The sequence below is a fragment of the Oncorhynchus keta genome, chromosome 27, assembly GCF_023373465.1.
Source record: "Oncorhynchus keta strain PuntledgeMale-10-30-2019 chromosome 27, Oket_V2, whole genome shotgun sequence".
In the NCBI taxonomy this organism is placed as follows: domain Eukaryota; kingdom Metazoa; phylum Chordata; class Actinopteri; order Salmoniformes; family Salmonidae; genus Oncorhynchus; species Oncorhynchus keta.
The window spans coordinates 48,954,730-48,968,471 of record NC_068447.1 but is presented as its reverse complement, the minus strand read 5'-3'; the positions used below and the strand labels follow the sequence as shown (position 1 = coordinate 48,968,471).

The following is a 13,742-nucleotide window of genomic DNA, read 5'->3' as shown; positions in this document are numbered from 1 at the left end:
CTGCTGATGGTAGTCAATGTGCTTTATTTGTCGAGCTGTCTGTCTTAGTTCAATATCATCAAATTATCCATGTACTCATCACAAGACATCAATGGTTAGTAGGTTTGAGAAGCTGCCAGTTGATCACCCTCGTGTCTCTGATCAACCAATAACCATGCCTTTGCCTTCAGCCACCGCTGAGCTCTGACTCACAGGTCACACTGGCATTCATGCCACTGGGCAAAGGTCACATTGCCAAACTCCAGGGAGCAAGACCACACACACACACGCTTCCCAATCATCATGTCAATGGCTTCTACAGCCACTCTGACAGGTCTTGACCACATTCAAAAACAATGACTTTGCAACTAGAAGTGAGGCAGTGTGCTCAAAATGTGCTTATGGCAAACCTTAAGCAGGGTGCACTGTCAGTGAATGTCCTTTTAAACAGGTGCCAAGGCCAGGAGAGGAGATTCCAAATAAGAAATAGTGGGTGCTTCCATTCGTGGCAGATGAGCAACATTCTTAAAAGTAAGTCCTTGGGAGCTTAGGGACGGTGATCAATGCTGAGAATAATTTAGGATAGATGACAAATTACAGAGCCATTCTGTTGTATCTGCGGAGCTTGTGGCTCCACCTGTCCAAAAAGGTTTCCACGGGAAGCTGCGGGTCCAAAGGAGAATGTGAGGTCCCAGTCGGAGCCCTCATTAGTCTAGGAACCCTGTGGCCTGGTGTAACCTCTCGGATGTGTATTTGGACCCTGTGCTAATGGCTGACACGCTTCATTTCTTACAGCCATTCACTGCGAGGTCTGCCGGGGACATTTCAGAGTTCATTTACAGGGTAGCCTACTTTCTCAAAGTGTTCTGCCAAAGCCTCAGCTATTTACAGGATATCAAGATATCGTGAAGTACTGAAGGAGAATTTGTTTTAGTGCCTTTTTTCAGCGCCAGCAAAGGGATATGCACAAATTGACTGAGACTGTTGCTAGGTCTCGTGTGGTTCAGTTGGTAGAGCACGGTGCTTGTAACGCCAGGGTTGTGGGTTTGATTCCCACGGGGGACCAGTATGGATATCTATGCACTCACTACTACAAGTCTGTATAGGAGTGTCAGCTAAATGACTAAAATGTCAACGTATCTTAAAAGTCAAATTAAGGAAATTACTAAATCGATATGCAGTCAAATACATTTTTTGGACTCTCAGATGCAGCTTAGCAGAAACTAGGCCTATGTATTCATAAAGTGTAAAAAAAAAAAGAATATACAGTATAAGGCCGGAAAGCATAAGTGCTTTTACTGTCAACACAACATTTCAGAGTGTAGGCATATTGCATATGGATGACGTCAAGCATTGCACTCCGCTAGCATTTACTGGCAATAAGTAATGCATAGGGCAGCAAGAGCTTATTTACATGGCAAATCAACAAAAGACTTAACAGGATAGCATGTGCAGTCATTTCATCAAGTGCTAAGGGATAGATACATCAAACCTGCATCAGTATCGGTTGTAAAGCATTTAGTGTTGAACCAACACACCAGTATCTCCACCATTGGTTCTATGTTGATATGCTTCATTCGGAGATAAAACAGTGTTGGTGGGTAATCGTATAACTTGTTGCAGTACCAAGAAAACCTTTAAATTCAACAAGTAAATGTTATAAAATCATCTGGAATGTGAGATCCCAATGACCTCAACTGACTTCCATCAAAATAAAATTGCTTTAATCCTCGAAAAGTATTTATTTATTGAGTGGAGTAATCAGCTACCAGACAGCAAAGGCGACAAGGAAAAAGACGTGGGCTTTTGAAAAGGGTAAGAAGAAAGGAAGGGCTCATTTTTAAGTATTTGAGCAGGGCCTTAGGCTTACCTAATGGTAAGTAATGGTCTAGACTAGTAGATTAACCCCAGATCGAGGCGCCTAAATAATTTTTGCCGACTCAAAATCCCTCGTGTCTTAAACCCCCCCACATACGATTTTAGCAGTTTTATGCCGTCCCGGACAAAAGTTTGCAGAATGTGACAGAACTGTAGGAAATGGTACAATCTGGCCAGGTTGACATCAAGATTTGAATTGGGTAACACCGAACAGTGTGATGTAACGATCGCAAAAGACTGAATCCGACGTACAGTCTGGAAAATACTTAATAGTGTATAGCCCCCGCATCTGGGCGGCTGTGGAGCATCAAAGTCGCCTTTAATTCCTAGGACAACGTGGGTAATCATTTCTGTGTCGGTACATACCTTCCACATATTTGCAATGCCTTAATGCTAAATAAATGAAGACCCATATGGTCTGACTAGACAACTTTTTGAGGTGACTTTTTGGCTTACAAATGTCACAATTAAGGTTTCATTGATAGGCCCACCAGCAACTGAGTTACTGAATTTAAAAAGAAATAGGTGACAAGAAATGGGAAAATATCTTCACAATTTCCTGACTTAAGTGTATAATGCAATGGCCCCAGAAATATACTACTTCTACACCAAAGTGATGGAATAGAACAGGCTACGTGTTGCACAGGAGTCATTTTAAGGGAAATCTTGGAGAGGTGAGAACCAGATGGAGAGATTGAAAACACTGAGCTGCTGGCTCCCGTCATTCATCATCATCAAGGCAGGGAGAAATTGAAAACAGGCCACTGAGAGAACGCTATTCCAGACCCCTCGATGGATGAAAGGGGGCAAACGCATAAATAAATGGCTGGAAAACAATGGCTGGAAATACAACACTAGCGTAAAAGACAAGGGCGAGAGGAGGGATGGAAAAGATGACAGGAGTCAACCATTATTTGATTGGTGTAATGACTCTCATAAAGGGGTCGTTAAACATCGTCAGTGGTCAGCCGTGTCTTTAGTGAGGCTTTTAGGGTTCTCAAATACACCAAAAAGAAAAACAAAATAATAGGTAATGGAAGAACTACAACCATAGTGTAATATATGAATTTGCATTGAGGTGGACACCTGTTCTGTGTTATAACTCAAAACAGACTCCAATTTGGGAAAGGTGAAGTCTGCCAATGCTCCAGTGACTAGGCCTAAGCAAGAAGCATTCACTATGGCCGGTCGTTCCATTCATTGCACATTCATTGTGTGTGAGGTACCAGACAAACATTTGTTACCCTTTTCAGGAAACGAGGTGCATGTCGCAAGTCACAACTTCAGAGGAGCCATTTGTGTTTTTTGCCAGAAATACCTTCTGGAACATGTGAACTTTTATGTGACTTAATAACAAACTTGTATGCCATCTGTAATTACGAATAAAATAGTTATATTACAAGCCTTGTTGGTTAAGCCACACAAAGCAAGCAACCTTCCCATTAGCCATGATTGGCTGAGATAATGAGTGGGCTGGACATGCCGAGAGAGGAGTTCAGATTGGTCTGCCATATAGAGAACTTCTGTCTATTTGAACTGGTCAGTCTGTTGGTAATCCTGTCGAACGCAGCTTTAAAAAAAAAATGTGTGTAGTGGGGCTGCATAAATGTTGCTCTCCACTTTCTGGAGGATCGAGTTTTGAAATCAATGGAATTAGAGAATGATAGTTAAAGAGATGGAGAAAACACCTGTCTCTGGATTACATCTTCAAACTATGGGCAATGGCATTCCTGACAGGGAGATGCGTCCATCATGCATGATGATGTATACAGGTAAGATAGCTAGCTACATTTTCAGATATTACACATTTCTAATTTTGACAGAAAGGGGTTTCATTTCAAGCTATAGTGTACTGTTAGCTAGCTAGCTAACTAACGTTGGCTGGCTGGCTCCCTAGCTGATGCTATTATTTGTTTCCCAGAGCTGTTTGCTATTCTAGTTACAGCCTAATGTTAGCTAGCTAACATTGAACCTGGTTGGTTAGCTCCCAGCAGATTCATGCAGGTTAGTAATGACATGATTTGGCACCATGTTCATTGTTGTTTAACTAGTTATTGTTACCTGGGCGGCAGGTAAATTTATGTTAAGTTAAGTTAAGTGTGTGATCTTACACATTGTTTACCTAGCTAGGTTCAATGTTACCTAGCTACCTAGCTACATGTCTTAAGCTAACACCCGTTGAATATGGCCGGTGTCAGTAAACATTGGCAAAAAAGCGTATTGAAATTGTTGCCAGCAGAGCTGGTTAGGCTGTTTTCGTGTTTTCCATCGGCTAGTGTGTCAAGTGTGCACTCTGAACGCTCTGAGAGCGAAACGAGATGGGTGGGGCTAAAGCTTAAGAGGGTGTGAACAATGCTGAATGGGTGTAGACAAAGAGGAGCTCTTCACTACATATCAAAACATTCAAAGGGGATTTTCTCTAAAGAGAGTTTACAAGTTGATCAACTTTCAAAGCAGAATTACTTGTTTCCTCAAATGCAGTGTTTGATATACCGTTTTGTAACCTCTGAGTCTCTACTTGCTACATCCAATGTAAAAAACTACATTTTGCTACATAAGACCAAATCCAGGTGGTGAGTCACATTTCATATCAAACGGAGGTATTCTTATTTCAGGGGAATGTACATCTCTTCTCCCCAACCATGTGCCATCACACGCATTCCACCAATACTGACACGGGGAAGCCAAAGAAAATGGCCATTAAAAGCACCACATCATCCATTCTATCAATTTCATGGTTCGGCTTCACAAAGTAAAAGTGCAGTATGACCCAACAAAAGCAAGAGTTCTATAACCCAAGGGGAATTTGAAACCTTCCAGCCATACAGTAGCCGCACTGCCTCAGTAGCTACCCATAGAATGTCTCAACAATTGATGTTGGCTATAGCCAAGTCTGGGAAGCACAGGAAATGTACAGCATGGAGCTGCCAAACACTCCCCTATTCACTCAAAATGGATTCTGCTGATCATTGTGTTCTCTTATTGAGGATCCTACCTGATGAGGGACTCTAGAATGAGATGAGAGGCACCCTTCTGGAAAACCAGCTCTTTTCAGTGGAGGGCCTTGGCATATGCATGGCATTTGGCAGCCCTTTCGCCAAGCAGAACAATGCCACTGTCTCTCAGAGGAAGAGGAACCTGAAAAAACACAGGACATTCCTTAGATGGGTGGATTAATGATGTAGCATTGCTCTAAAGCAGGGTTCTCCAACTACGGGGGCAAGCCACGGGTGTGCAGGCCTTTATTCCAGCTTATCACCACACCTGATTCAGTTAATAAGGGCCCAGATTGAGGATAGTGATGAGTTTATTATTTTAATTAGGTGTGTTACAGCAGGGCAATAACGAAAGCGTGCACACCAAGTAGCTCTATCCAGGACTGGAGCTTAAGACCCATTATATAGGGCCCTGCTCTGAATGTGAACCCACCTTATCGCTGTGCTCCATGAACATGGCCCGATTGAGCAGGGTGAACTCGACGATGTCCCGGGAGTTGAGGGCCACCTCGATGTTGCGGATCAACTCATCCTGCTGGTCCTCACTCAGCTCCAACCAGCACGACAGGGAGGCTGTAATCAACAGATCACTAACGATGGATGGGAGAATAAACATCCATTAGATCAGATCACAATCAGTATGATGGATTCTGGGGGTGAATGTTTCATCGTAATAGTGATAGTTTCATTCATTAAGCATTTTTGGGGCTCAAATCACTGTTACAGAAATAATGTGTTTTCTAATTGGATGCTTTGTGTATTTCGGTTAGATAGTTATGAATAAAGAATATACAAAAATGTCAAGCAATGGTGTTGTTTATGCACCTTTAGTCAATTGTAAGTCACAGTGTTTTGCAAGTATCTTTGAATTGTAAATCTGCTGAATGGCCACATCATATTGGCTAGGCTTCAGAAAAATAAAAACAGCCTGTGGATGCAACACCAGTCAAGATATGTCAGCAAAAATAAATATTATTTGGTTTAAGAGTGGAAATGAGGACCTCTGTTGGAAAATGGGTGACTGCTTGGTGCTCGGAAGGGTGGTGGAGGGAGGGAATAGCTATACCTGGCCAGGGGAATGTAGATTTGGGCCAGCGACTATCACGAGTGCAGGACCACGCTCAGGCGCCTCAGCCACAAAAATCACATTAATGCGCTTCACATGGCGTCAGTTGGGTGAGGGAAGAAATCAGCAGATCTGACAGGTCAGTCTCTCGCACTGTTTTGAAATGATTAGACGTGCTGTAACAAAGGCACTTCAAAATCATTGTGCATTGGTGTCTTATGGAGAGGGAAATTTGGATGTAAACTGAGCAGACTGTCAAATATTTGTTTTATATATCCACCACAAACCGACTATTTGAAAAAGTACTTATCAACTCTGATCATGAAGTGATTTGATAATCAGCCTCTAAAACCAAAAGCACTACCTGTTTGAGGACAAAAAAATAATAATTAGTTGAAACGGAAGCATAATACAAGACACAGTTCAGGAATGGAAATGACATGTTATTCCTCCTGAGGGCCGTGGTGCTGACGTGGAGCTTCTTCATTGGCCCCGCCTCTGCTGTATCGCTCAGGTTCCTGCGCAGCTGGCAGATTAGAGGGTCCTCTTCCTGCTCTGCCAAAGTGTACCCCTGAGACACGGTTACCATGATGATGCGCACACACACACACTCAGTGAGCCCAGGGCTTCGAAACATCTGTTCTGCCCACAAGTTTCATTTCATTCCTGCAGAGAAACACACTAAGCAAGGTGCCTCAATTAATTCTGTTCTATTACACTGTCTGATTGGAATTATAATTGTTCAAACTTGCCTCGTGCGTTTCTCACAGATTGCCTCCTCGCTAATCTCAACACATTTCACACCACGTGCTGTCCAAAAACGTGAGACCAAAAACTGACCTTGACAATCCGACAGATGAGCACATCATAGCGCTGGTGTTTGATCCTTCAACATCACGTTGTTCACCACGGGGATAAAGATCTGGTACTAAAGCAGTGAAGGAGAGGAAAAGAGGAGCGATAAGAGAAACCCATGACAGACTGGCAAATCTTTTGATGGTTTGATCAAAAGCTGCTGCGGGCCCAGACTTCCCTGCATGTGGCGGGGTTGGATTTCTAAGGGGGGGGTGACATCATCGACTCTTAAAGAGTAACCCTCCCTACTGCCGCTGTGGCACTTTGTGATGGCACAGGAGTCGATTGAAGGGGTGTGCGTGAATGACTATGGGTGAATGATGTGCAAGCCGAGGATCCCAGTAACTCTGAAACATGGATAAACAACACCCCAAACACAGTTCAGCTACCAAAGTGCACTGGGAGAGTGTTGACAAGCTGAGAGGAACATCGAAATGGGAGCACTTCTGCCCTAAGCCCACCCATCAAGAGGTTCCTGTGCTTGGCCCTAATATGTTGAACATCATAAATGGCTCTGCATCTGTCCTCATGCTCCTAGACCTTAGTGTTGCTTTTGACACCATCAATCATGACATTCTTTTGGAGAGGACAAGTTTTGGCCTGGTCTAGATCTTATCTGTCGGAAAGATATCAGTTTGTCTCTGTGGATGATTACAAATCAACTGAAAATGTTGATGTTCCTCAAGGTTCCATTTTAGGACCATTGTTGTTTTCACTATATATTTGACCTCTTGGTGATGTCTTTCGGGAAACAAAAATGTTAACTTTCACTGCTATGCAGACAATACAAAGCTGTACATTTCGGTGAAACATGGTGAAGCCCCAAAATTGCCCTCCCTGGAAGCCTATGTTTCAGACATAAGGAAGTGGAAGGCGGCAAATGTTTTCGTTTTAAACTCGGACAAAACCTGAGTCACTGCCTTACTGGTGCTCTTCCATGCCGTCCCTAGGAGGGGTGCGTCATTTGAGTTGGTTGAGTCACTGACGGGATCATCCTGTCCAGGTTTGGCGCCCCCCTCTGGTTCGTGCCGTGGGGGGGTGATCTTCATGGGCTATACTCAGCCTTGTCTCAGGGTAGAAAGTTGGTGGTTTGAAGATATCTGGTGGTGTGGGGGCTGTGCTTTGGCAAAGTGTGTGGGGTCATATCCTGCCTGGTTGGCCCTCTCCAGGGGTATCATCGGATGGGGCCACAGTGTCTCCTGACCCCTCGTCTCAGCCTCCAGTATTTATGCTGCAGTAGTTTATGTGTCGGGGGGCTAGGGTCAGTCTGTTATGTCTGGAGTATTTATCCTGTCTTATCCAGTGTCCTGTATGAATTTGAGTATGCTCCCTCTAATTCTCTCTCTCCCTCGCCCTCCCCTCCCGGACCTGAGCCCTAGGACCATGCCTCAGGACTACCTGGCCTGATGACTCCTTGCTGTCCACAGTCCACCTGGCTGTGCTGCTGCTCTAGTTTCAACTATTCTGCCTGCGACTATGGAACCCTGACCTGTTCACCGAACGTGCTCCTGTCCCAGACCTACTGTTTTCAACTCTCTCTATCGCACCTGCTGTCTCTAACACTGAATGCTCGGCTATGAAAAGCCAACTGACATTTACTCCTGAGGTGCTGACCTGTTACACCCTCTACAACCACTATGATTTTTATTTGACCCTCCTGATCATCTATGAACGTTTGAACATTTTGGCCATGTACTCTTATAATCTCAACCCGGTACAGCCAGAAGAGGACTAGCAACCCCTCAGATCCTGGTTCCTCGCTAGGTTTCTTCCTAGGTTCCTGTCTTTCTAGGGAGTTTTTCCTAGCCACCGTGCTTCTACACCTGCATTGCTTGCTGTTTGGGGTTTTAGGCTGGTTTTCTGTATTGCACTTTTGACATCGGCTGATGTAAAAAGGGCTTTATAAATACATTTGATTGATTGATTATGAACACATTTCCTCCATCCAGCCCAGATGGTTAATAAACAGAGTGTGACAACAAAACCTAAGACCCTGGCACTTTGTATCTACGAGAGCAGGCCCCATTTCTTCGGTACAGTAAATTCTATAGTACAAATAGGTAAGAGGGTGGGAAAGAAAATTTAACATGGAATGAAAATACTCATGTGAATCAGAGCTGTACTAAAAATGTACTTTTTGGGAGGCAGCAACATGTGGAGCTAGTCGTCCAGGTTGGCACCTAACAGAGGAGCTGAAGACACAATAGAGCCAGTAGAGTTACAAAGGGCAATCTTAGTACCAGATACAGAGCTCATGGTACACCTAGTGGGAGCGACTGGTATAGGTAGCACACTATGCATCCTTATACTGGTATGATGGTCAAAAAATATAACAGGGCATGTGGTACGAAATAACTTGTTTTGCATCAGCAATGTCAATTGGACGTTTGTATTTGTAAAGCATACGGATGCAACCTGTACAGTATTGTTTGTGAGAAGTGATTGCCAATGCCAACATTTTCATCTTCCAAAAGGGATTCTTCTTCTTCGTGGGTAGTAGACCTTTTCTGTGGAACTAACTGATTTTCCTGTACACGATTTCTCAATGGGATGGGGCGGACAGCTCCCACGAATGATGGAGTTCTGTTTCCCTTTCTCTACTTGGACTAGGAAAGTAAACCGATTCATTCTGGCTCTGCCATGACCCTCTAGTGATAAGTATTGAGGTTAGACTCGCATCCCAAATGGCACCCAATTCCCTTTATAGTGTACTACTTTTGACCAGAGCCCCCTTATTGGCTCTGGGGAAAAGTATGGCACTGAATGGGAAATCAGGTGCCATTTGGGACTTAACCCAGAATTCAGGTTCGAAAGACCATACCCAGACATAGTGTAAGGGGTTGAAACTATCATGCTTCTGGTTAGCTGATATTCAACGCTTCCTTAGAGAAACAAGACAAGCGCGACAAAGGAGAGTTGAATAACTGTGATGGGTTAGAGTGCGATGTGGTCTATTTTCACCGCCGAGATTTGCCGTTTGAGGAAAACCTGTATTGTTGTCATTACTAAAAATCGGTGAAATAGGAGAGTGCCAGCTATGCTTCATTGGCTTAGGTTGTTGTAACGATGGTGCTTTGGCTAGAGTCAAAGAGTCATGGGGTGAGTTTTGATGGCAACCACAAACAAATGGTAACTGGAAGAACAGGAAGTAAACTGGTCTGTGATGGAGAGCCGTTGTTGCAGTAGATACATCATTTATCAGTTTTGTAAAATCATTACATTTTATGTAATGTTTCCTCAAATCCTCAGACTGTATATTTCACTAACCATGACTACCACTGTACAATTACAATGCGTGTTGATGTAGTCATCATTGGTTACAGGAAACAGAAGTTTTCAGAAGAAATATTAACGAGCGCACCGGCACATTACCTCTGTGGTGCTGAGAGAATAAAGCAATAAAGCACACGACATAGTTCAAAGTGATGAGACTCCCACACTCACATTACCTCTATGTGGTGCTGAGAGAATAAAGCACACAACATAGTCCAAAGTGATGAGACTCCCACACTCACATTACCTCTATGTGGTGCTGAGAGAATAAAGCACACAACATAGTCCAAAGTGATGAGACTCCCACACTCACATTACCTCTATGTGGTGCTGAGAGAATAAAGCACACAACATAGTTCAAAGTGATGAGACTCCCACACTCACATTACCTCTATGTGGTGCTGAGAGAATAAAGCACACAACATAGTCCAAAGTGATGAGACTCCCACACTCACATTACCTCTATGTGGTGCTGAGAGAATAAAGCACACAACATAGTCCAAAGTGATGAGACTCCCACACTCACATTACCTCTATGTGGTGCTGAGAGAATAAAGCACACAACATAGTCCAAAGTGATGAGACTCCCACACTCACATTACCTCTATGTGGTGCTGAGAGAATAAAGCACACAACATAGTCCAAAGTGATGAGACTCCCACACTCACATTACCTCTATGTGGTGCTGAGAGAATAAAGCACACAACATAGTCCAAAGTGATGAGACTCCCAACAATGGCTGACACGTTGCCATAAAATTCTGCAGCACCCCGCAAGCTGTGCTGCAGTGCACCACAACTTTTAAAGGAAGACCCACTGTAAGTTTGTTTTCAGGACAAGACGTCAATTGCTTTGCCAAAATGATTGCAGTATATTGCCTTGTTGCAAACAGGATGTATGTTTTGGAATATTTTTTATTCTGTACAATCTTCCTTCTTTTCACTTGTCAGTTAGGTTAGTTAGTAGTGGAGTAACTACAATGTTGTTTTCTCCCATCACAGCCTTTAAAATGTCACTGTTTTAAAGTCACCATTGGCCTCATAGTGAAATCGCTCAACTGTTCCCTTCCTCTCCGGCAACTGAATTACAAAGGATGCCTGTATCTTTGTCGTGACTGAATGTATTGATTCACCATCCAAAGAAATTAATAACTTCACCATGTTCAAAGGAATATCTGCTTTATTTGTACCCATTGACCAATAGGTGCTCTTCTTTGCGGGGAATTGGAAAACCTCCCTGGTCTTTTTGGTTGAATATGTGTTTGAAATTCACTGCTCCACTGAGGGACCTTACAGATAATTGTATGTGTGCGATACAGACATGAGGTAGTTATTCAAAACTCACGTTTAACACTATTATTGCACACAGAGTGAGTCCATGCAACTTATGTGACTTGTTAAGCAAATGTTTACTCCTGAACTTATTTAGGCTTGTCATGACAAAAGGGGTTGAATACTTGACATTTAAAACATTCAGATTATCTTTTCAATTTGTAACAATTTCGAAAAACATTCCACTTTGACATTATGGGGTATGTGTAGGCCAGTTCCACAGGGAACGGACATATTGGGATTTGACAGCGAACAGTAAAGTTAACCGAACTATACATTTTGGCATGTCTTTCATGCCAACAAGACAAAGCACATTGACACCACAACTTATATATCCTTTAGAGTAGTCTTTATTTCAGCCATTCATATTCACAAAATTGTAATAGTCTCTTTCAATTTGAAAACAGGGAAATACGATAAGTATGTATTCGGAATTTATAGTTTAAAGAAATGCAAATCATAGTGCTGTGATGTTGATTATAGTATAAGCATCAGTATTAACTAAATGTATCTTTACATCTTGCCATCTGAAGGCATTGATAATCAATAGAATGGATTTTAACGGTAGAAGAGTAACACAGCTGCTTCAGTAATCTCCTTTGATGAACTCCATTCTGTGTTGGTACCATAGCCATTCCAGTCAAAGCCTGGGAAGTCACCACACTGACGAGGGGCCTGCTCAGGGAAGTGTCCACCACCACCAATACAGTAATGTTCAGTGTCGCAGTGAGTGTTTGGTTTTGGTTTGACCCCAGAGCAGATAGCCATGGCTGCACGTTCATTATTTATTGGTCTGAAAGTAATGAAGCCAGGCTCAAACTGGTTTCTTATGTTGGGCCCGTAAAAATTTCTGGTGGTCTCTATGTTCCCAAAGTCATACACGATTGGAATGGCAGGTCCTGTGTTGCCACATGCCCCAGCATTATATCTCACCGGGTAGAGCTTAAAGAGTTGTTGCAGGTTTCCCCCATAAATGGTGAGAAAGCGTCTCTCTGTGTGGTAGCGGAGGATGGCGGCTATGTTCCAGTGTTCCATAGGGGAGTTGTTGGGAACGTGCCACACCGACATGTCTTCTGCCACAATGTCATAATAACCAGGATTTTTGAAGTCATCTGAGGTGGCACCATCTGTGGTTCCAAAAGTAACCATGTTGGCCCAATTTCCATCTCCGTCTGGACAGTTAGGGTTGCTGCCTTGCTGGCTGGACCAACGGTCACCCACTGTGCACTTCCCATACATGTTGTTCTCGTGCACACTTGCCACAAGTGTCCAGCCACCGCCAGCAGTAGTCATGTCGCAGAAGGTCTGGTAGACCACCCCGTTGGCTGTGGTGAGGTAGTACAGCCCATCTTCTTTTTGGTCATATCTGTCTCTTATTTCCTTACAGCTTTTGGCAATGAAACTGGCCCTGTTTCTCAGCCTCTCCAAACCGTTCAAGACTGTTGTGGCTACTAGAGCCTCTGCATGCCCATTTTCTTGTAATGCTATTACAAATAGAGGCAGTTGAACCATCAGTAGATGGATCATCATCAGGAGACAACAATGCTTCATTTATCCTCAGTAAAGTATCTGTTCAGTATCGTGCTCTAGTCTCTTTGACAGACTGGGCAAAGACCAGTTCAACATCCAAATGGAGTTAATATTTGATTTAATTGTCAATAGGGTTGCTAAATTCCGGTTTCTTTCTCAATCTGGAGGTTTTCCAAAAACCCTGGTTGGAAGATTCTTAGAAATCAGGATGGAATAAGCAGGAAGTCCAGAATCCTCCAAAGGATTTCTGGAATTTTAACCCTTTACACTTGTGGGAAGAGGTCTATATGGATAGGGCTAAATTGAAATGTTTCTTAGAGAAGAAATGTGGAAAGCATATGCATAACCATGGTAGAAAATAAAAGGGAACAGTTGAGATTATTAGACTAAAAGGTGAGGAAAACAACAGTTCACCTGAGAAGACAACCATTTTTTCATTTTTCTAATTCAGCAGACGCTCTTATCCAGAGCGACTTAAAGTAGTTAGTGGATACATTTTTCGTACTGGTCCCCCGTGGGAATCAAACCCACAGCGCTAGAGTTGCAAGCGCAATACTCAACCAACGGAGCCACACAGAACCAAACATTGAATCCAAATACTATTTGATTATATACTGTTGATTTCACATTTACTGTACTTTTTGCTGCATTTGTTGACAAGGAAATCTGAAACCACTGCGGATATATTCAGTAACATTATTAATTCATTATTTTCTGTAAAGATTTGGGGTAGGTGCAACATAAGACCAAAAATGGACAAGGTTTCAGTGAGAGGTCTGCTGGTGTGCACAGTTCTCTTTGGGAAAGGGGGCAGTATTTTCACGTCCGGATGAA

General features: G+C 43.1%; 1 protein-coding gene and 1 pseudogene across 1 annotated transcript; both read right to left on the bottom strand.

The window, feature by feature from the left end:
• Positions 1-5,551, bottom strand: part of LOC118360239 (serine/threonine-protein kinase mTOR-like) — a 43,118-nt pseudogene extending 37,567 nt beyond the window's left edge.
• A 6,161-nt stretch (positions 5,552-11,712) lies between these two features.
• Positions 11,713-12,978, bottom strand: LOC118360238 (intelectin-like). Its single transcript, XM_035739533.2, has one exon. It carries the CDS (start codon positions 12,927-12,929, stop codon positions 11,937-11,939), a length of 993 nt encoding a protein of 330 aa, XP_035595426.1. The 5' UTR covers positions 12,930-12,978; the 3' UTR covers positions 11,713-11,936.
• Between the last annotated feature and the right edge of the window lie 764 nt (positions 12,979-13,742).